At 34.9% G+C, this 27,356-nt stretch overlaps 2 protein-coding genes across 22 annotated transcripts in view; both read left to right on the top strand.

The window, feature by feature from the left end:
• LOC106165545 (RNA binding protein fox-1 homolog 2) overlaps positions 1-15,910 on the top strand; it is a 51,104-nt gene extending 35,194 nt beyond the window's left edge. For 9 of the 20 annotated variants that reach the window (XM_024076090.2, XM_087005429.1, XM_024076097.2 and 6 more), the window contains exons 3-11: positions 3,932-4,078; positions 5,076-5,129; positions 6,424-6,516; positions 9,346-9,439; positions 10,159-10,318; positions 10,966-11,059; positions 11,391-11,488; positions 12,492-12,561; positions 13,619-15,910. In XM_024076090.2, the coding sequence (XP_023931858.2) occupies positions 3,932-4,078; positions 5,076-5,129; positions 6,424-6,516; positions 9,346-9,439; positions 10,159-10,318; positions 10,966-11,059; positions 11,391-11,488; positions 12,492-12,561; positions 13,619-13,663 (855 nt within the window). In that variant the 3' untranslated portion in view covers positions 13,664-15,910. The remainder of the gene's footprint in view (positions 1-3,931; positions 4,079-5,075; positions 5,130-6,423; positions 6,517-9,345; positions 9,440-10,158; positions 10,319-10,965; positions 11,060-11,390; positions 11,489-12,491; positions 12,562-13,618) is intronic. The other 11 variants (XM_087005424.1, XM_024076093.2, XM_024076092.2 and 8 more) reach the window with 11 other exon arrangements.
• Positions 15,911-17,718: 1,808 nt separating this feature from the next.
• LOC106165568 (cyclin-F-like) lies at positions 17,719-27,028 on the top strand. 2 transcript variants are annotated; one of them, XM_013543819.2, is made up of 15 exons: positions 17,719-17,889; positions 19,345-19,526; positions 19,697-19,803; positions 20,033-20,100; positions 20,384-20,574; positions 20,858-21,016; positions 21,233-21,462; positions 21,704-21,868; positions 22,241-22,364; positions 22,786-22,966; positions 23,239-23,371; positions 23,852-23,951; positions 24,206-24,342; positions 24,594-24,751; positions 25,203-27,028. In XM_013543819.2, the coding sequence occupies exons 1-15, from the start codon at positions 17,883-17,885 to the stop codon at positions 25,916-25,918; spliced, it is 2,658 nt and encodes an 885-aa protein (XP_013399273.2). In that variant the 5' UTR covers positions 17,719-17,882; the 3' UTR covers positions 25,919-27,028. The 2 variants fall into 2 exon arrangements, with proteins under 2 accessions (XP_013399273.2, XP_013399275.2); XM_013543821.2 differs by having other exon boundaries at positions 23,284-23,371.
• Positions 27,029-27,356: the final 328 nt, after the last annotated feature.

Raw genomic sequence — 27,356 nt, forward strand, 5'->3', positions numbered from 1 at the left:
AAGACCTCTGGAAAATAGATTTTTAAGAAGACGTAGATAAAAAAGAACGGAACAGGGCAGCTCCAACATCCAGAATCAAGATTGTGAGGAGTGGTGCCTTATTTGGGAAAAAGATGATGATGGTAATGTGCTTAGTGCCAATCGTATATTAAAAACAGAGAAATAGTCTTACTATCCACATGTTTTTAGGATTACAAGGGCTGTGTGGTTTGTTTTTCTAAAAAGTTGCCAATAATTTGTCAGAAGTGATAAGTAAGAAGTTTTCTTGGAAATTGGCTGTAGTTTGTTTCTGTCAGAGGCGGCCTATGTAAGCAATGTCAGATATGATAACTTCTAGGGAATGTTAACATTTACCTGGAGAGAGAGGTATGATGATAGCATGGGGTGGGGCCATGAATAGATTGAAAAGTATTTATAATTGTTGTAGATTGACATTTCCAGGTGCAAAGCCTGACTGCATCAGCCTGAAGAGGTATAGATTTGCTACCTAAAACATGAAAAACTGTGAAAAGACAACATGGAAATTGATGTAAAATTAAATTCAATGTTTGCTGAGAAAAGTTTTTCTTATGTTGAAAAATAACTCTTTTGATGTTTAGAGAAGCTTTTGCACCCTGTGGCAGAAACTGTAACATTATTTGCATGTAAAGAGAATAAGCATTAATTGTTCCCTAGCAATAATATCTTCCATAAGTATGTCCTGTTGTATTGTGACTTCTGGCTATTTTGTCATTGAGCCAGCAGACTGATGAAGGATTTCTGGCACCAAAACAAGTTAATAGGAACATTTTATATTTAGCCTCACTTATACATAGTAGTTGTGGCATTTAGAGTGCTGTTAAATGTATGTGAGAGACTTCATAAATGAGGATTTTAAAGCAGGGGAAATCCTTAAAGGGAAGATGCTCCAGAAGTTTAAACATAACATGAAGAGGGAAGGAAACATGTAGAAATTAGTTGCATTGTTGTAGCACCTAATATATTTATGAGCCTTTCAAATAAACAGAATCTGTGTAGAATAAAGAGGTATTGGTTTGCCATATGTTTGCTGCCTATGGCAAGGTCCATTGCAAGTTTATTCCTACAGTGACCTCTTCTTCCTCCTTGGCACCATCCATATGGATTAACAAGACCTACATGTGGGCGCATGTAATTTACAGTACACTTAATGCAGTACAGGCTGTAGTCCAATAATGCTTACTTTGATAAGGGATCCTGTTATATCTAGGGTAACCCATATGTAACAGGAATATCAGTATTGCTTTCATTTATTGCAATTTTTTTTTTGTTTTGAAAATACATGAATTTACATGAAAAATTTCAGTCATTGTTGTGATGTGGCCATGTTTGTTGTATTAACCGATTACAGTGACGTCATATTTGCTCCGTAACACTCGTCCAGCGGCCATTCTGGAGGGAAAGAACGACGGGGAATAGTAGCGTAAATATAGGTGAACCAAATAAAATGAAATAATCTTCATATCGTGATCAAGTACACCAAAAGGAAAATAGTATATACATGTGAAAACTTCAGCTGATCAGCGTGATCGACCCATATAAACTCAAGACAGTCCAAAGACGTGAAATCCTGACCTACCCCTGTATCCCAACATCGTGGAATGTTGTCAGAATCTAGTTCAGTTATCTTGTACTTCATTTTTCTTGTTCATTGGGTAATAACAGTTATAGTTTTAGAGAGTTTACTGTGTAATCATAAGTTAAACCTTTCATAGAAGCAACTTTTTACATGAAGGATAGATATAAGGAGAAATTTGAGCTGACTATCAGGATCAACCCTTACGGACTCAAAGAAGACAGTATGCAGGGTTGTGACAAGAAATATTGCTGTCAGATATGATTTAACTGTACATCATGAAGCTGTCAGAAATTATTTCAGCATTCTTGTGCCTCATTTTGGTTCATTAGGAAGTATTTGTAACATGACTGTTGTTTGAGAGTTCAACATTTTACCATGAATTCAACCATTCACAGTAGCAACATTGTTAGCATTTTATTATTAGTCCAGACCTTCACAGAAGCAATGTAATTTTCAAACTTATGACATTCAATGTAACATAACAACAAGTCAGTTCATGAATTGATCTTTATTTGATTGAAAATATAGGAAAATGCACATTTTGTATGGATAAAAGTAAACATAAAATGCAAAACATTGTTGCACAATTCAATAACAGATTATCAGGGTCCCTTTCCTTTTGGTTGATAACACTGACATGAAAAATATTTCCATACTTTCAATGATGCAATGCAACATGTACATGAGCATATTAAGTCGAATCAAGCCACCATAATTTGAGGAACCTGTTTAGTATATTTTTAATCTATGTCTAGAGAAATGCTTGATTGAAGACTCACAATTGATATGTGCTGTGTGGGTATGTAAGGCCTTAGATGGTGTTACTAAGCAGTTTGTAATTTTATTTAGGAGAATTCCACAACTGGTGGTCGCAATTTAAAAATGCACAACCTACATGTACAACAGCCATCTGTTTCTGCATATCAGACCATCTGTGGGAGGTGCACGATACAAAATTTTATATTTCTTGCAAACTTTTCCATTTAGCCTTTAAAAATATGAGAAAGAAAAAGTGTTTTCATTTCTTCTTGTGCTTCTGCTCACAATTCTAAATAAATAGAAAACCTGTCCTTGTTGTATGCAAGCTATCAGGATAACAACTTTAAAACAACAAATGAACAATTAAATAAATAAACAAATCCAATTAAATAACTCCTGTCATGCACTGAATTTCACTCTCCTGATGTTCAGATCCTGTCTCCTCAGCTGGTCACAAAGATATAAGAATATTTTTTCACTGCTTCTACCTTGTGTGCCATCTAGCTGCCTTTTGTACCTGTCACCTTTTTTTTTTTTTTGGATAACCAAGATTTATTTGCACCCAATCATTCAGTGTGGCTTGGTGGGAAAATGTCAGATCATTTTCCTAAATGTTAATTAACAAAAAAAGGTAACAATAGTTATTTTTATTCACATTGTAAAACACAGAATTCAACATTTTTCAAATTCATTTCAGTAAGTTCATTCAATTAAATGGTACCTGAGCTAGAATATATACTTACAAAACAGATTTACTCTTAACACTACACTAAATCTAAAATCAAGCCACTTACTTCCAAATACACATGACACAGGTAATTGATTTAATTGGCCCAGCTGAGCTGTGTACATTGTACTGTAGCCTTGACACTAATTGACAATAATGCTAACCAGGTATTAAAGAGGTAGATGACAGCAGATAAAATCCAAAGAGCACCATAACTGATAACAAATTACACCCAAGGCAATAAGTGAGTCTTCATAATGAAAGTCGAAACCCTGCCTGGGTATTTCCACACGTTTTTACAACACTCTCTCCACCAAGACTTTTTGGGCACTACTAATATGCAGTGTACGTGCGCTCATATCTTATACACCTCGGTCATTGGTTTTCTACTTTTTTTCTTTTATGGTAAAGGCTGCACAGCTGGGTCTTCATTCTTTGCTGTAAAATAAATTAGTTTTATCCTTTACTTGTCCGATGAGTCTTGGTTCAAAGCCACTCCTCAGTCTCTCCTCCGTTTACGGTTTTCGTCCCTACACCTTGGATTGTTACCACTGCAGGCAGTCTGTGAACACTTGTAAAGTTATTTATCTTCTCTCTATCATATACCCTGCAGTAATTCATCATTTTACTCGGTTTAATATCAAAGAAAACACAGAAATTAAATGCTAAATTGTACATGTAGACATGATCATGCGCAGCAGACGATTCCGGTCTCCCTCCAGTATGGCTGCCGTTCGTTTTGATGACGAGGGCTAAAAGGGGTTAATAAAGATAAATGTATCTGTACATTTATATTTTTACAAGACATGTTTGAACTCACTACTTATCGTGCTTTTTTTCACCTGCATTTCCAGCAAACAGACCTAGACAATGAAGTTGGGCCCCAAATCCAAGGTGCGGCACCTACAGTATCTTCAAATTCAGGACCTAAAAGGTTACATGTGTCAAATATACCATTTAGATTCAGGGAGGCAGATTTACGGCAATTATTAGGGGTAGGTATCTCTTTTCACTCGTGTTGATAGTAGAGCTTGAAAGTGCTTGGGTTCTCAATGAAGGAGAAAGTTGGATTTAAAAAATAATAACTTCGTTTAAATACCTATCACAGTATTTCAAGACATTTTAGAACTCTGTCCTCTTTGAGCATTGTTGGGTAAAAACATTTTCCATTTGACATTGTTAGCATTGTCATATTGCAATATAAGAAATATTAGAAGTACAAATTAATGAACTTCTTAATTGGCTGAGCAGAAGGCCAGCACCCTTAGGCTTTCAGAGCTGGAAGCATCAGTAAAGTAGGCCAGTCAGTTGATGTAATTAGTTGAGATAACAGCCAAATGCTTCCAGCAAATTACTCAGTCCATGCAAACATGGCTACCATATGCCGCTTCCTTCTCTAAAGTGCAGCCATCTGAGATATCTTTTGGTTTGTACCAGAAAAATGTCTGACCCAGTCCATGACATATAGCTGATATAAAGTGCACATGTGCTTTGTAAATATATGCATGGATTTTGACTTATTAACTTTGTTCAGTGGTCAGATATTTTCATCATCTTTGTTATTTTAAAGAGATTGATAGGATGGGCCTGGTAAACTTGTCAGTGATGTATGTGTCTTTGGGAAGGAAGCATTTGCTTTACTTGGCTCTAGTGGATTCCTACTTCATGGGATCCTTTTTTGGTAAACCATTATATGGGTTTGAGCAGTGCTGCATTCTTGATGTCAATTCAAGTTAGTAAAGAGGAGCATTGCTAAGAAGCCAACATGTAGTTTTAGATAAACTGTGATACTAAATTACATTGAGGACAGGAAAGAGGTACAAAAAGAAATTGCTTTGAGTGAAAAAAATAAAAGAAAAAAGTCATATCAATTTAAGGTTGCTTCCGTTGAGGATTAAAAAAAGACACCACTTTAAAATTGTTTCAGGTTGTACATTTAAGATTGTGTTCATCTACTCAATTAATGTATCTATTTGTTTGGTTACATTTCAGCAGTTTGGTCCAATTTTAGATGTAGAAATTATATTTAATGAGAGGGGCTCAAAGGTATGTACACCACCTTTTCTCAGAAAACTTCAAATAACTTTTAAGGATGAACTTAAAGTAATTTTTAAATATTTGAAGCATTGCATTAAGTACAATTAAATGTAATTGTAATGTTGTTGTTATTTTGAGTAATATTGAATTTTGCTGAAGTAATTTCTGCTTTGATTTGAGTAATTTAAAGCGTCATTTGTTTTAAAGTAAAGATTATAAGTTCAAAGTTGTATTTGAAGCCAGAGTTGGAAGTTCCCTGCAGAAGGTAAATTGACATACACATGGAGTCAGATATACTGGGACTAATTCAAAAGCTTGCTTCAGGCAAAAAGATGAACCTTTGAGTTTTGTTAACAGTCTGTTGTACTGTGGTCTGTACTACCATTGGGAGATCAAGATATATGTTTGACACAACAATCACCATATTTCATTCATAAAATATCATCTAAATCACAAAATTTGGCCATTAGAAGAACTAATTGTCCTATCCATATTAATAGTAAAATTTGATCAAGGATGCAGGTACAAGACTGTTAATAAAAACAAGAATATCTGTACCATATTTTTGTTCTAAAAATCTGGGAACTTACGACTGCAGGAAACTTTTCAACCTGTGTTCATCTGATTCTTTCATCTTTTCCATGCTCATCATTCATTCTTCATTTTCTGAGTGTAGGCTCTTTGCAACTTTCCTGTCCTCTTTTCCTGAAATTTCTGGATTTCTAACTTTGGTCTTGCTTATCCCACTATTTCTCAATCTGTCTCCTTGGTCTGTCGGCAGGTTTTGGTTTCAGACTCTGCACAATTTCACAGCAGACATATTGATTATGCTCGGTGGAATACAGTCTTTACAGCTGTCAAACCTAAAAACAAGTCAACAAGAATATTTACATGATTTTACACAAAAATATTTCATTCATTTTCTCTATTCTTTGCAAGGAGCTGTCACTCCTGTGTATATATATATCATATATATTTATTATACATATTCATGTTCTGTGTTCTAACTCGTACAGAAGCACACATTAACAGCACACGTATATGGCGCCAGATTCTTGTGCTACAATCTATGTGCTTTGTACTGTCTTCCTGTGTCTTGTCTTCCTGTGTCATTTCTTCTGTCCTTGTGTGTGCTTCCTACGAGCATGCGCATGAGCTTCTTAAGACTCATGCATGCCCCCGTCCTATGTCTCCAATCATCATGTCAATGACGCATGTAACATACAATCAATGATGCTGAACTATAAATGTTGACTGCACGTAATTTAATGCATGCTTCCTATTATTTTCCTCATGCATGCAGGGATTCGGTTTTGTAACTTTCCAAAATAGCGCTGACGCAGAGAGAGCACGAGAGAAATTGAACGGCACTGTGGTTGAGGGAAGAAAAATTGAGGTGCATGGTTATTTACAATTTGTGGTAGCACACACTAAATGCTAAGTTATAATTTATATTATGCAGTATTAAGAAATGCCTGTCCCTTGTCAGAATGTATATCTGTCATCTTCTGCATTGTAGAAATTAATTTTCACACTCCGATTGACCCAGTCATTTTGTATCTTGCTCATGGTGACTTTAAACCCAAATCATCATGCATTGTCTATGGATGTCACTGATTATTAGGTGTATATTATTATACTGATTTGCATTTTGATTGACTATTGTACGAAACTCCCTTATCGAGCATAATCAACTCCCCTCTCTGCTGGTTGAAAGAGTAACGCCACTATTCGTCCTCTGGTGACATGTCCGTGCATATATTGGCTGAGATGCTCAAAGCCTGTGCTGTGATATTGCATACATACCATCATTAATACATGCAGTGGCCGGCATTTCTTGACACTGAACAATTTCTGTATTATTATTGTTATGTAGCTAGATATGAAAATGTAAAGGGGACCTTAAAAGGTAAAACGTTTTCAATTTGGAAGTAAGTCAAATGAAGAGACACCACATCTGGCATTATGATTTGTGTGTATTTAGCAATATATGGGCTTTCACTAAAAAATTCTTGGGGCAATGCTATTGTAGAGTGTAGGTAGGAGGGGTGTATCTGCAACCTTTTGGCCTTGTTGCTGTGGAAACTATTAATTTTCACCATCAGTCATCCAAATTTTCATGCAGCTTTGGACAATCCAGAGTGCTGTGTCTCTTTTTGCAACTGACAGTTCCAGTAAACCATTCAAGGACTGCAGATTACAGGCAGTTCCAATTGAAATGTAAATGAAATATTCAACAGGCATTTCTTATACTACATTATCTTGAAAAAATTTGCAGTTCAATATAGTAATTTAGATCTTCAGTCAGTAAAGATAATATGTAAGTTCTTACTGTTTAAGTGTAATTTATAAAGTAGCAGTAAATGTAAGTAGAAATTAAAAATGTATTTTGTATATTGAGGAATACCTTTATTCTTATTCTACTCATTTCATGTATAACTTCTATTAAAGGCTTTGAGGGTTTACCAGTTAATTCTGCTCCCATTATGAAGATTCTGTTGATTATCAAAGACATTTTTTAAAATTCCATCATGAATATTCTGAAAAAAATTTTTTGTAAATCTGTATGAAGAAAATATTACCAATTCCTAGTGGGGGTACAAATTGATAGTTGTGCTAATTCAAAACTTATGATTTGATATTTTGGTTGATGAAGTAGATCTGTTAGATTAATATGAATTTCCAAAATTTTGCTCAGATGTAAACCTTTGCATTTCACATTGGGCATCTCTGTGATACTGTTGGATCTTAATGACTTGGTACAGAATGTACAAAGGATTAATTTTAGAAGAAGATTCAGCAGGCAAATGTTCTTATTCTATTCTAATTTAAATTTTCACATAAACAAGGACTTGTGTATAAATGGGAAGAGAATGCAGTTATTTTTAATTCTTATTCTCATCAGTTAGTAGTTACTAACATACCGACAAAAATGTTCACCTACTTAGAGACCCATCCATCACAAATCAGATATTGAAGTCATTCTGGAAAGAAAAAAAAATTAAGCCTTCAGCCCTGGGAGTCACAGCCAAATTGAATATAGATTGTGAAATGTTTTCAATTACTTTGAAGCAGCAGTAAAATAGACACCTCAGTTCGACATGGTTAGACTAATGAAGAATTAACTGGTAGAAATGAAAACCTCAGTTTGGTCTTTGTATTTAGGATTATTGTGAGATGAATTAATATGAGTAGGAAAGGAACATTGGGTATTTTATGTAAATGACTCTTTACAACCATCAGCAGCAGGCAAAGGAGAATATGAATATCCAATATTTATACTAATATATCATCTGTGCCAGGGAGATTGAAAAAAAGGGGTAAAATTCCACAGGGAATAGTAATTGGCTAACTCAGTGATATACTCTTGTTGATCTATGCAAAACAAATCCCATATTGCCTGCTGGTGGTTTAGTTGTGAAATAAATGTGTTCTATTGATTCTACCACTGTGAACATAGGTCTGCGTAAGTTCTTTTTAAGTGCAGTAGCCTGGAAGATTTTACCACACTAATTTCCCTAGATACAAGTTGAAACTCAGATATTAATGCCATTTTGGTGTCTTTTACATACAGGCAACAAAAAGTGATCACAGAGTAAACCTGTTAAATGTGGTGTATTTGCTTTAGTGACAACACTTGGTATCATTCCAGTAACCCACCAAAAACATCGATGATTCACAGTGGTAGATTCTGAGGATATGTAGTATTTTGAAATATTAAGATAGTGTAGGAATTTTTTACTACAAATCCTCATATACTTTGTTTCTTTTCAGGCAAATGTGAGCTAAAAGAATTAAGCCTTGGATATATTTTTGGTGTTTTTTTCAATACTCCAGTTTTTGTTAAGTCAATAAGAATGATCTCACATTATACGATTTGATCATTCCATTGATATTATCATTAGAACATATACCAAAGGGGAAAAAATCATGAACTCCAACGCTTGAATCTGTATCATTTTGAGAAAAAAAAATAAGACCAATAAATTTGGAAAATATTTCATTATAAGAATTTTTTCAAAAGTTTTTACCATTTCTACAACAGTTTTCAGTTACAGCTTAAAATAATATAAAAGGGTGGGTGGTATCCATGCATTCATCAAAGGCCTAAGAACATGTAACAATAATAAACAATCCTTAAATCTCAAAATGAATGGTACAACAAAGTTCACATTTGCCTTCCAATATTACTCAGTTCCCATAGTAACTGTTGTTTACTATTTAGGTAAACAATGCAACTGCAAGAATCATGACAAAGAAAAGCCCCACCGCCCCCGTGATACCTAATGGTGAGTACATGTATCCAGTCATACCCAATGGTGAGTAAAATTTTTATACTTTCGCTGCAAAAGGAGAAATTTTCCCGGTTATATTCTGAGAAATCTTGAGAATGTCTTTGTAACCAAATATCATTTATGTTTAACGCTCATCTAATGGTGGCAGGCTGCTTATGAAATATGTATATACATATTATATATTTTTCTGGTGTCAGTAATGTGGTCAAGATTTCCATTAGTATGAATTGCTCTGGGAAAATAGCTGCTTGGGCAGTTCTAGCTTTGAGGTTTATATAGATACCTTTCGCATTAAAAGCAATAAACTGATAATGCTGTGAGAGATTTTTAAAACTGGGTATTATAGCATGCAACATGTATTTGTTTGCATTCTAACTTGTACCTAGAGTTAATAAGTGCTAGGGGTCAGGTGGAAGCTTTCTTAAATGGTCAGCAGGGAACCTTATGTGGAGGCTAGTGGCACTTTCAGAATAATCAGATGTAGATAATGAGAACCTTAGCATTGCATGTTAAATGATCAGAATGAAGAAAACTAACATACTTAATCAGAATATAATAGCCACTGGTCCGTTGCTTATCCTAATGCAAAAAATATTGATTATTTCTATGGTATCTCTTCCATTGGTTTCTTGTAATTTCAGGATGGTTTCTATCTTGAGCTGATGCACTGCTATTTATCATTGTGAGAGGTCAGCTCATCTTGATGTATGCAAGATGTAAATCAATGCTTTGTTTTCTTGCAGCTGCAGCATTGCGAGGTGCTGCTCTCACCAGGGGGCGCATTGCTACAGTCACAAGAGGTGCTTACACAGCAGCCGCTGCCGCTGCTGCTGCAGCTGCCTTCCGTGCACCCCAGCCAGTGATGACAGCACAAGCCACAGCCTTGCCATATCCTACAGCTGCGTAAGTATAAACTTGATGAACCTTTGGCATAGTCAAGTGCTAATCATTCCTTAGCAGTTGATATATATTGGGAGGATATTTTAGTCACCGCCTGTCATATTTCATGTCTGCGTCTACTTTGTGGATATATTATCATTGTTGTTTTTTCTGTGTGTGTAATATGTTTTCACAAGTTTCAATTAATATAATGGGTCTCAATATGCTTATTTCCTCTCAACTGTGCTGTTTTTTACTTAGACAAATATGCAGATATATAAACAAAAATAGGCTAAATGAAAATAAATCTTTATCTGGCTGACATTTCCATATTCTGTTGAATTGAATGTTGCATGTCTGGAAGCTTAAAAATGGCCCTACTTAAGAATCACTGCTCAACCTCTCCCTGCACTTAAATTTGATGTTTTATACCATTTTAATTAAATTCTTGGCCAAACATTTAGACTGCCTAAGTATTTATTTGAGAGGGTTTATATTTTTTTGAGGGCTGAATTAGGAAAAATAAGTAGGCTTGCAGGGTATTACATCATAAAAATATCAGTTAAGGACATTTTCTGACATGTATAACATACATTTCATGGTGAGTTGTTTATCTTGTACATGTTTGTTCAGAATTCATTTATGACATCTTCTTCTGGTGATATTTCCAGCAGGAGTGTGTACCAAGATCCATTTGGTCTGGCAGCCTCAGCACAGTATGCTTCACAGGCAGCTGCTGCAGAGAGATATGCAGTCACCTCCTTGGTAAGTGGTATTAAGAATTTATATATTTTTTATACTCTCTTTTATCAATATATAGTGCAACTATGCAAAATTGTGTACTTAAAAAATGTGGTGTTTGTCAGGTATATTAAGATGAAGCTGGACTAAACCTTATAAACATTATGTGTATTACAACAGAAAGTCAATACATACAAGAAGTGGTCAAACATGAACATTTGTGTAATTTTCTTCCAGCAACTGTACATGAAATTTCACTCACATAAATAAAAAGAAGTAACAGCAAACTGGATTATGTTGTATCCACATATGATTTATAATTTTTCATGCTTATGTGTTACACTCTTTATTTCAGCCATATGCGACTGCGGCGTATGCAGGAACAGCTGCAGCGAGATACGCACTGCCAACAATGGGTACAGCAGCAGGTGGAGTCACATATACGCTATCAGGGTGAGTACTGGTACTGAAAATATCCTATAATGTAACTCCTGTTGGTATAAAGGTTAACACCAAACAAACCAATATTCTCAGTAACTAAAATTGGTTGTGTCATAGATTTTAAATCTATATGAAGTCTCTGGTCAGGTATTTAAAATTTTGTTAATATAAATGAAGATTTTTTTATGACGAGGCTGCTCCTTAATGATGCTGACTGAGGCTTCATTCTCTCTCCATCAGCATGTTTAGGTGTTTCTCAGCTTGCATTAGATGCATGAAGTATTCAAGCCAGACTTGTTAGAAACGAAAAATCAAACATTGATTGCGGATCTTACTGTAGCTGCTTTTTAGCTATAAAATGCATTACTGTACAGCATCATTGAATAATATTTAGTAGAGCATTTTAAATCAAACAGCTGATAAATCTACAGGTGAATGATATTGTGATTACATTAAACTTAATTTTTATGTTCTAAGAGTTTGATGTCCATCATACAGTAAAGTTAACTTGCAGCCATGATTAAATGTAGATATTCTTTCCTTCAAGGTTCAGTTTGGCTTGAATACGGCATGAGGCTAATAAGCTCAGGCTGATTGATGTATCACAAGTTCATGTATCACCAGTATTTCTTATACATATAGTGGAATATTTGAAAGGACTGATTTTTATTTTGATTATTAAAATATTTAATAAGTAGGGTTCAAGTATCAGTTTTATTTTTACCAAAAGTGCAGAGCAGTAGATTGGGAATGATTTCTTGCATGTTAAGGTCAATGCATCTCTATGTTTTTTGTAGCATAACTAACACACATATTGGAGCTACACTTGTGAAATTGTAATTGAAGGCATGTGTACAGTGTTTCTAGACATCATTTCAGTACAGTGCTACAGGTGACGATACTCTTAGCTAAAGCAGTGGGTCAGTTATATATTGCATGAATGATTAAACAAACGTGGGCAGGGTGGTCTATTTGCATGCTTTACTTAGATGTTCCTCTGTTCCTTTGTGATCAGATACACTGGTCGTGAGTATGCAGCCGATCCTTACCTCGGGCACACTATTGGACCTGTAACAGGGTACGGGGTAAGTTGGCAGCCCTTGTGTAGTAATCTCTCTTACAAAGACCCATGCTAAGATGTGGCATACACACCAAATTTTAAATGATGTCTTTCATATCTTAGACCTTGATGACCTTTATCAAAGAACAATTCACAGGTGCTGTCAAATAAATTGGATTTCAAACTAAAATTTTCAAGTTTTCATACAAGGCTATGTACTTGGTTGTCTGTAGCTTGGGTCTTCTGTTGCTTTCACTAAAATTTGTGAAATATGGAGCTCTGTGTTCTTTATTAAAGTATAATCTTCATAGATTTCTTTTTCACAAAACTGTATCTTAATTTTTCATTTTATGTTTGTTTTTTTTAATGATGTGCAGATATTAAATGTGTCCTCTAAACTATGTAGATCTCATAAAAATCATATAAAATGAAACAATTGGATAAAATCTTTGCCTTTCAAATTATACTTTGTTATGAAGCAGCTTGCAGAACCAATTAACTTTGTCAGATGCAAAAGTTTCATAACACTTTATAGTTAATGTTGAAAATTAAAAAAAAAAAATAATAATAATATCTTTTATTTGGCACCAAATGTTCCTCTAATACAAAGACCATATTTAATGTATCTGTGCATCTACTGTACTGGCTAGCTATATACATTATAAGATGTTTACAAATTTTGGTTACTACATAATATCATTTGATCTATAACTTCTTTGTGATAATTTTTTTGGTTACCTTCTTCTTTCTAGTATTAATAACTACCTTAGCTATTTCTGTTATCTTAAAGAAACTGCACAGTCTGATTTCTGATAATTCAAAAGCCCAGTTCTATGTATTTTATAAGTCAATTAGTGCTTTGTTGAATGAATTAAGTGTTGTTCTGTGTCTGTCACAATGAGAATCACTCTATGGTGGCATAAATTAGACTGCATATATAGTACGCAAGTGGTTTACTGAGTGAGTGTGACGTGCAGTGTGTCTTGTATCGCTTCATCTTCACATGGTGCATGTGCATCTAGCTAATGTTTTTGTGCAAGGCTCTTACTCAGGTTTATCACTTTATATTTGACCTTCTACAGGGACAGCTATACAGAGCTGGGTATCAGCGGTTTGCTCCATACTAGCCTATCATGACATAAAACCAAGGGGTGACAGTGTTCAGAGAGACTCAGAGGACCTACAGGTCTGTGATCTACAGCACAGTTACAAGAATACTCATCTAACTCGCCAAAATGTGCAGTGAGATCACACCTAACGCAGCAGCAGTCACAGCTAACACAATTGCCACTAGCAACACAATGTGGAGTACAATCTAGTCATGCCATGGTGCTCAACAAAATGGTTGAAATGACTGTACAGAATTGCATCAGATTGTAGAGGAAGATCTTTTTATCAACCAAGAGTCATTTATCTCACAACTGTGACTGGATCTGAATATATCTATTTCAGCTGGAACTTACATGATTTTGCCATGACAACAAGGGTGCAGCATTCATTTCAGCACCTCATTCATTTCATTCTTAACAGCATTAAGATTTTCACCAATTCAATCAGTATAGTGTTATTTAAATGATGGTGAAGATAATTTGATATTAGAAGGATTACAAAGTTGCCAAAGTTGTTGCACAAAAAAATACTAAATCTTCACATAACGATTTACACCTCTGTTCTCTGCAGTTTTCCCCCCCACTAAATAAATCATCTACGCTGTCCTCAGTGCTGGCCCCCCTTGGTACTAATATCACTCAATCAAGGTGCTCTTTGGTCATTTGTACCCAATTGTGCAATGACAAGTCAGTAGTGTTTATACAAAATTGTAAAAGTAGAAATGAAGGAACAACAGTCATTTATTGTATGTTGTAACTTATGTAAATATTAACTATGTGATAGTGTAGGTATATACTTATATATAGATATACTCATAGAATATGTATACAAGGATCTTGTAGAAACTTCTGGATTGTTGCCTATATAAGGCCTATAAGAAATCCTGTCTTTGGATGTTTCAGTGCTTACTGCATCAAGCAGATATCTTTTACTGCAACACTTTATAAACAAAGATATTCATAGTGCTTATTGATAAGTTAATTTAACATGGAGAGAAGCCTGAATATCACCATAAATCTGAATTGTTCAGAATGATATTTTAGGAAGTTTTGGTAAAAAAGATGTATGCTCTAGTCATCAGCTGTTAACTGTCTATATTTTAGTCTGTAAGTAAATGATACTGCATTTCTGTTTCACTGATCTTTGTGCAATAGCAAAGCATTTAACTTTGTTTGTTATTCTGTTTGCCTAAGGTTTTTTGTATGTGTTAGAAAGGAGATTCTTAACTAAGATGGGATATAAAATTCTCATTGACTTTAATACCTTACTATCTTTTGTAAATCTCATAAACCAGAAATATTTAAAAATTTTATTTGCTGGTACAAAATGAAAAATTACTTGCTATATATAGAACCTGAATTTCTGAAAAGTGCTCAGAATCAACCAAGTGTGGTGCTGAAGTAGTGATTTTTTCCTTTTATTCCCTTCATTTTTGCTTTATGCATATATACATTTATATATGTCACTTAGTGTTGACACGCTTTTGTGGCTGCTTGTAGCATAACAGCAAGGATTTAAGACCAGTAAATATTTTTCATTGCTGGGACATCTGCTACACAGGGCAGAGTGAAAGCAACGGTAGCTAGTCATTTCACAGTATTACCTTTCTGTAACAATATTAATTCTCTGTATTTAATTTGTGGCCAAATCAAATAAGTGGAGTTGTGTTGGCATGATAGAAGATGCTGGTTAACATTAAAAATGTTTCCAAACTTGTGTCAAGAGGAGATGGGGCATGCCAAGGGAGAAATGAATGATAGAAAGTAAGGTGAATACTCGTCCAATTATATATTGTTTACTTTTCACTCTTTTTGTATACACACCTTGAAAAATCTCGTGCAAAATCTAGGTTTGGTTGTTTACGTATTGTGAACAAGTACAACCGAGTTCTACTTTATGCTGTTATGTATCAAATCTTTATAGTTACAGTTTACATGTAGTCCTCAACTTTTACAGTTATTATACCTTATATTATATGATTAACCTTTTTTCTGAAGCTTAAAGTTCTTTATATGTTTCTAAAGCATTCATGCACAGATATGACAAAAGTGCAAGTAAACTATATGTTTACTTATATTCTTGATATCATTCACTCGAATCTTTTTACTGCTTTATCCTGATTGCAACAAAAATGAAGCCTTTATCAAGTCAATCATTTTCTTTGGTTTCAATGACAGATACTGCTTCAAAAATTTTAAGCACTAGTAGCAGTTTCCATATTGTATTAGTGTTGCATTTAATGCAATAAATTGTTCTCAAGTGAACCAGTGTTGTCCAATACATTAACTTAATTATTATCTATATTTCACAATAAAAACATTGTGAACAACTCATAGAAATATAATATATTGTTTTATCACAAAAACAGCAGTTATAGCTATTATTCTGATATTTGAGCTTGTCTTTAGACCATGTGACCTCCATTGATGGCTATACTCTGTTATAATCTCTTAAGAGATTATAACAAAAAAACAAACTTTTTATGAAAAAGCCAGGGACTCACTTTGAATGTAAAAATGGATTCATTAACCATTGGTAAGTATAGAAAAATTGTTGTTTACTCCAGGAAAATTCATTTTTTGGCCAAAATGAAGAGTTATTATCCCTTTAACATCAGTGTTAAACATCAGTGTTGTTCCCCAGTGTAGGACATACCCAGTGCGGGTATGGAGAGCAAGCAGAAAAAAGACATTAAGCTTCCTTTAATTAAAACTGTAGTCGATTTTCTTGAGCAAGATAGGTTTTTTTTACAAATATATCCATATCTCCTTGTCCCAGGCATATTTGTCCCAAAAATCCCCACAATGATCTATTTGACTACTACTGACTTCGGGTCAACGACTGGCCGTTGAGTAATAGGGTCTTATAAACGTTACAAAGGCAGGCATCAAAATAATGAATGATTACTAAGAGTGTTCACGTTGCGTTAGTTTGCTGCATGACAAATTCTTGAAAGTTGAACCTGTTTTCACTAATATAAGTGGAAAGAAAACGATAACAAGCGCACGGAAGCGCTTACATACAACAATGTTGATTGATCCAGTGCTACATCAAAGCCTTTGTTAACCCGGGCTTGCGATCGCTTGGAGAACGAATTTGGTCAATTCTCACAAACATATCACAAAAGAAAACCAAGCAACATTAAAAGTTAACAAAAACCGATGTCTAAATTTGCTGTTTACTATCACTTTTTGTCAACTTTGAAGAGTTAGAGTGGGCAAAAATTAGTTCTCCAAGTAAGTGCAATCAGGGTGCAACAGGTATTTAGATCCATGGATGGTAGGCCTAATCCCATTGTTGGATATTGTTTTATTTTACACTGTTTAAATCAATAAAGTTTTAAGCACTAAATCTGATATTGATAATATAAAGAGTGAAATAAGATTATTTTTCTGGAAAACTCTTGCTCAAGGTTTTGTTCGTTAAGTTCTCTCTCTCGAAAAAAACGCGTGCGTGGCGTTCTTTTATAAAAGCAGCCTTTTCCATATATAGCTGCTTTTAAAAAACATTCCTCGATAATTGTAGGCCTAATTTGCTCCCCTTAAATATCACCTTAGAAATAAAGGTCACTGGAAAATTGTTTTCTGTAGACACCTATTTTTTTAAAAAGCTGCATCGATCATGCCTATTTTATCTTTAGTTCTACTCCCAAGGCTTGGCCTGCATTTATAATAAATGGTTAGACTATTCAGTTGATGCTATTTTAAAAGTGTGTTTTGATTAAGTGTAATTTGATGAAATATGTCAAACCTGCAACGTGCAGTTTCTTTTAATGCAATTTTCCTCTTTCTTGCAACAAAAAAATCACTTTTAAGTAGGTCTGTTGTATCGAAAAAAATACTTCAAATTAATTATTGTAGCAGTCAATGATTTAGCACCAAGCTTTTCATTTTTCAGTAAAGTGTTATTTGATGAACAGATAATTATAATGGAAATGCAAATAGTTAATGTCCTGTGATTATTATCTTACGCAGTTTTGAAGAGTGAAGCGTGGATGTGAGATAGTCAACCAATCAGAAAAGTTTGAAGTTTGAAAGTTTGAAATTCTCTGAGATCCCTGGGAAGGCTTGGGTCTCGCTCAGTCTCGTTCAGGTTAGAGAGCTGTAGGTGGCCAATCAGATCTCGAGGACAACCGCTTATAGTAAACTGTGTAGTAGGTACAACCGTCGTGTAGTTTTTGCACAATTTAGTTATTTTCTCTCATGAATTTGAAGCAAATATAACTCAGGAGAAGGGATGAAGGGTAGGTAAATGTATTTTAATGAAAAACAGTAGGGACAATTATTTTCTACTTTATTATCAAGTAATACATGAGGGAATTCCCATTGCGGCATTTGTCTACTCTTAATCTATGGCGGCTGATTTGACTTGGGAAATTATTTAGCCCTTACGTGTTCTTCGCCGTTTAAGGATTATCAGATGGATATATTTAAATAGATTTGCCCTATTTGAAGTAGGTGGTCTAATTTGTAGTATTCTTTAACATGAACACTTTTCCAACTCATTTTCCGTTACCAACCGCCACTCAAACGGTCACTCGGGTACAACCACCTAGGTTTATTTCCACTTGTTGAATGAGAAAATCTCTTACTCTTATCTAAATGTTTTTCTAACATGTGGACTCATTAATTAAGAAAACGCCAGACTAACTAATTAATTGTTTGTTCAATTAATCTCATTTATCTGATTTTGAAGGGAAGATATCCAGGTTTGGGTCTAAAAAAATAATGATAAAAAACAATAGGTATAAAATAATTGCTTTCACTAACAAGAATAATAAGAGTGGGTAAAATCTTAGATCTTAGCTAGTTTTATAATTATCTTCCTCTTCCAATTTAGACTTTTTGAATATTTACAAAGGTCAAGAATTGAGTAAAACTTGTGACAGTGGTAAACTAATGTAATAATAAAGGAAATGATTTGTGATGAACTGCCCCTCACATGCTTTAGTATATAAATTCATTAATATATACTATGGGCAAAATTAACAGTTAAAGATGTAAAAAGTTTCCATAAAAACTCGCACTAAATGAATTTCTTTGGGGTAAAAAAAGTTTTTCTACTATTAACCAACATTTGATTTCCTGTCCTGACACTCGCAATTCTTCCAGTCGTATCTGGGCAACCAGGTAAGTATCTTCTTGTCCTTCCTGACACAAGTGGTCATATCAAGCACTGTAAAGTATGATATCATTGGACAATGCCTGACAGCTTAAATATAAAGCTAATGCAGTCCATCATGTTTTTTGAGTTGTTTTAACCAATTTCCAGTGGACTTGCCATTTGCTAAGAAGTGTGACATCAGTCGGACTATGAGAACAGTTCTGCTTCAATCTGGAAAAATAAAAAAAAAATCTTAACCATTTAAGCAAGGGTTTCCCAAATACTATTGAAATTCTATTCTCCCACTGACCTATGGGCTGTGAACATTTAGAACTGTATCACAATAGTTGACAGATGGCAGTGTGACAAAATTTGATGATTTTTGGCAACATTTGGGATTTATTTCTAATTTGTTAAAAGTCATCCATAAAGTAATATTTGTCATTGGTTAAGTTCAATAATAAAGGGTTTATGCACATAAACATGTATTTTAAATTGAAATGAAAAATTAAAATATTCTTATCACATAAATAAATAAACAAAATTTGCACACAAACATCATATATATGATTACAAATCCCATCTCAATTTTTAGTGGTGAAAGAATTTGGCAAGTGCAAGTTGGTGCTACAGAGACACATGAGGTCCATGTCCCTGAACATGGCTAGTCAGAAACCTCGCACCAGGAGTGACTGTACCATCTGGTCCCTTCCTGAGGAGATATTACTACTACTTCTACAAGGCCTCCATATTAAAGACTTACTCAACATGGCAGCAGTGAGTGATGCATGTTTTTTTTTTAATGGGGAGTTTTATGTCATTTAACATTGAAAGAATTTCTATGGTAATACTTGAATGTTTATTGAATTTAATTTTTCATTGCCATTTTCACACTAAGACAAATATATATATTACAGTTTTTTGACTAGTACATATTTATTTTTCAGGTTCATTCTTATTTCCGTGATCTCATCTACTCTCATACCTCACTCTGGGCTGGTATCAACTTTGATGAAACTTGGCCCTCCATTCCAAACTTGAAACATTTTGAAAGGTGAAATATATGCATTACTATCATTTCATGTAAAAATTTCATGTTGTTTGCCCATTTACTAATGTTCTTAATGAATAAAAGCAAAATGATTGGAAAAAATATTTAGTTCCAATTTCACAACATATAACATATTGCTTTGCATTATTGAAATATTAATGCAGTTTTAGTTACCTTATTTACATTTATCTAAAGCTCCTAAGCATGTTTTTTTTTTTTTCATGTATTTTAGGTCAGCAAGTAGTGGCAATATAGAGGCTTTAATCAAACTTGGAGTTGCTTACCTCTACAATGAAGGGTGTAAGTATTTATTTTATTACCAATGTAGACAATTATCCAGAAGTATGATTCATATACTTTCAGAAATGAGCATTGATACTGCAATGTATAGAAATGAAAATTTATGTTCAGATACTTGGGTGTTGTATTGATGCCCCCAGGCTCCCTATACAGAGCCTTATGCCAGTGCTTGCTTTTTTGGAATTTTTTAAAAGGATTCCCTGTCATCTCAGAATTTAAAATGGAAAGGTGGATTTTTCCCTTGAAGGATTAAAATATTTCCATTTTATTTTTTTCATTGCAGTTCCTGGTGATTTTGAAGGGAAGCGCATTACGAGCAATGGAGAACAAGCTGCTGCAATGTTTTGCCAAGTTGAATCTCTAACGCCGGAAATCTCTCCATTCACTTGGCTTTTCATCCGTCCCCCCTGGTCAACTGCTGGGGCTTGCTGCAAAGAATATGTCTTCAAGAACATGAAGAGCATTTGTGAAAAGGTAACAAAGCACATGTTGACAATAAGAGAATAACCAGGGAAGTGTGTTAGTTTTAGTAAAATGTATAGAAGTCTGCCTAATGATTGACAAGGATTATTTTCTTCAAAAGGAAAACACCATGTAATAAAACCATGTACTTTTGGTCAACTATACTTATAATTTTGCAAATTACAATTGATAGTATTTTTTATCTGAAAGTATAATATGACAACAAAATATTATTTAAATGATGTATAATGCTTCAGGAAGAAGTACGTTATAATTGTGCATAATTTCTCTCCAGGATCCAAGCTGTAAGGTCCAGTTGTGCCTGGCACACACACTGCAGTTGTTCGATGATGAAGAGCATGCCCAGGAAGCCAAAGATTATCTAGAAAAGGCTGCCAGTCAGCTCTCTCCTGTGGCCACCTATCAGCTGTGGCAGTGCAATCAGAAGACAAAGGTAATGAGATTTTTAGGTATTCTGTAGTTATAGAGTATATGTGTAATAATGAGTAACAAGAGAAAATATTGTCTGAATATTTGTTTTTGTGGATATTGCTTATTGTGGACTGGCAACTGAAAATTTATGTAGTATTTTAAAAAGATGTTTAGCTGGCTTATATATGCAAACTGTATTTGATTCAGTTTTCTGAAATTTTGCTCATCTACACTCCAGGCATTTGATGTTGCCAGTCAGTTAAAAAGTATTCGCATGCTCCGTGACATTGCCAGCAAAGGTCAGTTGGAGGCCCAGCTGTCTTTGTGCCACCTTTACGCAGATGGGAAGTACGGAGGTATCTCTGAAGCCCAAGCAGCAGGTTTCATGAAGGAGTTTGTGCAATCTACTAAACCCAGCGACATCCATGATATTTTCAGGTGGAACTATGATATAACAAACTCTATGAGGTGAGTTTTAAGAGTACCCCATTACTTTTGTTTCTACTCTGTGCATACTGTAGGCTTGGTTAAAAATTACATCTGTCTGTCACATTGACTAAAAAATTTACAGTAATTCGAAAATTTTAAATCAAGGATTGTGCCAACTAGTTCATAATTGGAAACGCCTAAAACATAATGAATCACATAATGAACATTTTATAAACAGCCTGTCTTCTCTGAACTGTGATCTGTAAATATTTGTTTCCAGATATATCCTGGTAGATTGGCTAGTGGAGGTAGCTTCTATGAAGGACTTCAGTAGCCTGACCCTCCATGTGGCAATCAGTGTGGTGGATAGGTTCATCAGCAGGCACATGATGACAAAGTCCAAGTTACAGTTACTGGGGGTGGCTGCTATGGTGGTGTGTTCAAGGTAATGGACAGGTCTTGATGTGGAATTAAGGGGTTGATGGGGGGATGGTATTGTTTTTTTTAATAATTATTATTATTTCTGTGTGTTGCTGGTAGATGTGTGAATATAGTGCAGGGATATAGCATATCAGCTAAATAGCTGATGAGATTTTATTTATGTTCGTGAAATTAATTTTTTTCTATGTAATTGATAGCTCTTGTTTTGTTTCAAAAGGAAGGCAGGTATTATTTTCTTTATTTTATTACAGTGTCTGTACCATTTGTTTATTTGAGCAGCCATTAAATGTGTACAAATGGTTTGTGAATACTGTTGATCATCTTTACTTGATCAACCAGTTGAAAATCTTTTTAATATTTGTGCATCGTATTCTAGATATCTGGGTAAAGATATTATCACAATACGAGAGGCAGCTTGGCTGACTGACAATACTTACAAATATGAGGATGTTGTTAGGATGATGGGAGAAATTCTAGCCACACTGAAGGGTGATCTCAGGGTAGGTTGTCAGGATTTTTCTTCTTTTGTAACAGTGCTTGAAATGACCATTGTCCTCAGTCCAGTGTTTGTCTATCTGGACCAGTAGAATATGAACATTACTCTCCTGAAAAATTACAAAAATGTCTCTGATTCTTTTTTATTTTCTCTTTACTTTCTCTTTTGCCTTTTTCCTTCTGTGTGAAAGCTATTATTTCTATTATGAACAGTAAAACAAAGCTTAAATAAATATTGCTCGTAGATGATAAACCATTTCAATAACTGTGGTTGAATGTCACGTCAATAGAATGTTTTTCTATCACACTTGAAAATTCTCTTGACTTACAGCAATTGTTCATATGGTTATTGCAATATGTTTGTTCTAACACTGGACATTCTGAAGTATATGGATGTGTTTTACCATTATGTATCTCACATTCCAGGTGGTCACTATCTTCGATCTGGTGGGCATGTTAGGCAGAATTGTCGATCTTGACCAGCGTGTCCAATGTCTGGCCGAGTACATCTGTGAACTGACCCTCCTCCACACTGACCTGTCCTCCTATACCAAGGCCGAGGTGGCTGCCAGCTGTGTACTACTGGCCAGGGTGGCTAACAAACTAGGTAATAACATGACTGGTTCATACTGGAAATGAATTACACCATACTGTCAATTATATTTAAATATTAGTTTTTATGTTACCTCTGCGATCTAATGACTGTTGTGATATCCTTTGAATGCCATGTCATTATATTTTCCTCAATTATTATTATTATTATTTTTTTTTTTTTATCTATTAATTCTTTGTTGCCCATAAAATTTTGTGTCATTTCTAACTTCCCATGTACATATTTTGAATTGTGGCACACATAATGTTGTAGTTATTTCCTTTAAGATTATCCATTCTTTGTAACAGTCATTTATCTTGTCTTCTCTCAAGACACACCATGGCCCAGCAAGATGACAGAGTTCACTGGTTTCTCTGTGGAAGATCTCACCAAGTGCACCATTCACATCCATGAAAAATGGTGAGTTCTTTACCCTCCATTGATTCTTCTTTAAAAAGTGATTACGGTGAATAATTTAACCAGTCAAGAATAGGTAAATGAATTACTATTAATTTTAGGCTCACTCTTATTGGTATGTGGGAAAGTGGTGCAATAGTGTGCTGTATATTTGATACAACCATTGTATAATATATACGCAGTTGTAAATATATAGGTATATACAGACACACATCTTTTCTTTTGCCTTATCTGAACACTTGGTTGAAACTTACTGTGCTAGTGTGGGCTTAGGGCATAAAATTTTATCTTGACATCGGAGTGGAGTATCTGACTTAAACAGACATGAGCCTTGTTCCATTTTTTTTAATTCAATTCTGATGGTTCCTGAGATTCGTCAATGTTCAGAGATTTTTGTTTTGAAACCTAGGCTCATGTCTGCAAGAAACATTTCCTTGGTTGTTTTTAGTTAATTTGGTGAAAGTAATTTTTTTCCCCCTTCAGCTTCATGGAAGGCTCTTTGGTAGACCACAGGGAGGTCAAACTTCAGGCTGTAAAGCAGAGATATACTGAGGAGAAATTCTATAAAATCAGTGAGTTTGAGGTTAGTATCTGTGTGGGATATGCTAGGTTTAAACATAGAGGCAAAGCATGTACAGATGGACTTTATTTAGAGGGTTAAACACATTAAAGAAATAAAAAAATTCCATTAATAAAGGGAATGCAAAAAAAAAAAAAAAACCAACAAAAAACAAAAAAACTTTCTAGCCGTCATGTTAGTGGAAAGTGGTGGGCCTGTTGCTAAAACTAGCTGTCTTACATTACATATCTGTTCTCAATCTTTGCCTTCTCTTGCAGATGATGGGGTGTGATGAGCTCTGTGCCGTGCTGGGAGTGGACGAACACTTGTTTATTGGGAGGGAACTCCGGATACGCTTTAAGACAACCAAAGATCTCATCATGTCACCTTCTAGGAACAAACACAGAGTGCAGGGGTGAGTGTGACACTTCTATCATCACATGGAAGATATGAAAACTTTTGAGTCAAAACTTTTGTGTGCCAGAGACAGTACCAAGAAATAATATGATGTAAAATTCTATTGAATTCTTATACAAAATTTTTAAGTTAGTCAGATCTAAAATGTGAAAATTGATTTCTTTATCCACCCATTATTACATAAAGATGATAGCAGTTGTACATGGCACTGGTGACCAATGTATCATGTATGCTTTCTTTACTTGGCAGCCGCCCATGCAAAGCTCCGATCGATGCTGACAGAGAAAAGGCAGCAACCCCAACATTTGAGGAGGCGTCAGGCCTGCTAGACTATTTCAATGAGTCTGGGATGTCTGGGTACTTTGGAGATAAAGAAGATGAAGGGGACTCTTACATGGATGTGGAAGGTATTTAGAGTACCTCATGGTTATCTTGAATTTGTGCAGCAGTTTTGTAGCTACTGCTGTAACACCAGGTCTTGAGCATGAACACAATTTACCCACTCACCTTTAAAATGTTTAAGTATATTATCATCAGTCTGTTATAACCTTGTGTTAGAAGCCACAAATTATATACCTGAAGTGTGTTGATTTTAAGCTCACATTACAGTAAGAGAATTCAGTGTTGACACTGGCCCCATGCCAATTGCAAGTAAAATTGAAGCCAAGCCATCAAGTTAAAAATTTTGTTTATTTACTTGTCACTGTTTTTGCTTTGGGCCAGTGAATCCTTAAAATTTAGTATGGTAAAATGTTTTTGACACTGACAGTTTTAAGGTGAAATATTACAAAGAACCAGGAGTTAAATTTTGTTACTCTTCCCAGTATATGTTTCTTTACTCTCCATTTTGTGTTTCAGATCCAGACGACCCCGACCTGATGAGTTTATTCTGCCCAGACACATTCAGTACCAATGACAATCAGGCCATGTCCAGCTTTGTCCACTTCTCTGACCTTAGTGCCATACGCAGTTCTTCGCCCTCCTCCACATCATCAGAACCTCAGTCAGGGAAAGCCAGCCGAGCCTTTCAGCCCATCTTGGTGGGTGGGGAGGTCACAGACAGGGTCACAGTGCGCCGCAGGGGGTCTCCATCCTACGCATTCAGCATCGAGGACGTGGCCAGCAGTTCTAATTTTTCCCTGGCGGATGTTTCTATTGAGTCTGGGGACTCTTCACATTCTGTGAATCACTCCAGCTGCAGAGAGGCTGGTAAACACATGGCAGTGGCCTCCCCCTCAGCAGCATTAAAACTGTCAGACTCTGTCTTTGATTCAGGGGTTTCCTTCACTAGTCAGTCAGGGTTTACAGTCCACCAGGATGACAGCACAGCTGGAGACGTACAAGGTGCTTCAGGCTTCCACCACTATGATACTCGTTCACAAAGGCAGCGTAGGTTATCCTCACATGCTCAAACTGACCATGTCCAGCACATTCCTGACCGGTCAGCACTCAGGACTCTAAGCAATCAGATGGACGTTACTGTCACTCAGAATGAAAACAGGAAAGGAAGTGAGAAGAGAAAAAGTCCCCAGAATATGGGGAATGAGAATAAGACTTATGTTATGTCATTTTAACTGCAATTTTCAGGGTAATGTCAATTGAGAAATGAAGTGTCTGTGTTAAAATGTGTGAAATGTCACAATAAGATTGAACATCGAATAAATTGTATGTTTCCCTGTTTTACAGAATGTATGATTGTGATCTATTGGCTGAATATTCCACATCAAGGTGATGTGTAACTGTAATAATGGTATTTTTAAAACAAAGAATGCAAATCCATTTCAAACGTTGTTAGTTTTGTACTCGTCAGAGATGAGAGATTAGTTTATATAAAACATTGCAATATGCCTGTGTTGTTTACAGTCGCCCTCGGCAATTCTATACAATTTACTCTTATTTGTCAGGAATTGGGGCAATACACAATTAATATTCCATATTCATATTGTAAAACAATATTTTCTTTATTGCCTAATATTTTTTTCATAATATTTTTTTTTTTTGGAGTATTTCATTCATCTTCAGTTTATTATCTGAGCAGAGCTGCCGAGAGCAACATTTTGTACTTGTATATGCACCTGTATGTGTATCTGTATATACTTACTTATATATTTTTACAACTGCGTACATATTGTACAGTGGTTGTTATATCAAGTTATATCCAGTAGTTTGTATATGATTTATATGTTTATTATTCAACTGAGCCAATGTCTAAAATGCTGTAACACAGTGTTGCCATGTGTTCAGACCTTTCTCTTCATAATTGCAGTCTTTTCATCAACTCAGGTGCTAATAACACAGGTTTCCACTGTCTTCATAATAATAATATTAATGCTACATAGATTTGCTTGAGGTCGTTAGAGTAGTTGCTTGAGATAGGGGTATGAATATAGTGTGTGGGGAATTGTTTCTTATTATTGGTTTAAAAGTGCAAGTTTAAAAGGTAGAATGCTTTGTATCTAGTGATTTAACCTAGGGGAAATAATTTAAATCCCATAGGAGAGTTAAAGCATTTTGTTAGTGTACAAAGGTCCTTGCGTTATTGTTTTCAAGTTCACCTGTCTGTATAGCTAAGTTAAAAATTATGCTAAAGTCAGGTGGCAATTCATCAAATGATAACTGTTGAAAATTTACTTGTTAAAATTGTAGATTATTTTTTCATTAAATAAAACCAGCAAGAAAATTTAGTTTCATTGTGTCATGTCTATTTAATGATCAATAATTTGGTTAACATGATAGTTTGTGTTATCTGCAATTTATGTTAAAATGCAAAGCATTTTCATAATTTCTTGAGTACCAGCTGTAACATTTACACTTTGCATGCTCTTTTAACTAAAATGTATCCATAAAGTATATGCATACAAAACAAAATAAGGATCTCTGTAGAATAATAATTGAAAAGATCTATATTAGGACCCCCAATTTCTGTGGCAGGCTATACAGTAAGGCCACAAGAAATGTGCCTGTCTTCACAGTTGTGGGTTGAGCAACTTGTGGAATATGTCACCGGTGTAT

The sequence above is a fragment of the Lingula anatina genome, chromosome 2 (assembly GCF_051362555.1).
Source record: "Lingula anatina isolate TDL-2025a chromosome 2, LinAna3.0, whole genome shotgun sequence".
Taxonomy (NCBI): Eukaryota; Metazoa; Brachiopoda; class Lingulata; order Lingulida; family Lingulidae; genus Lingula; species Lingula anatina.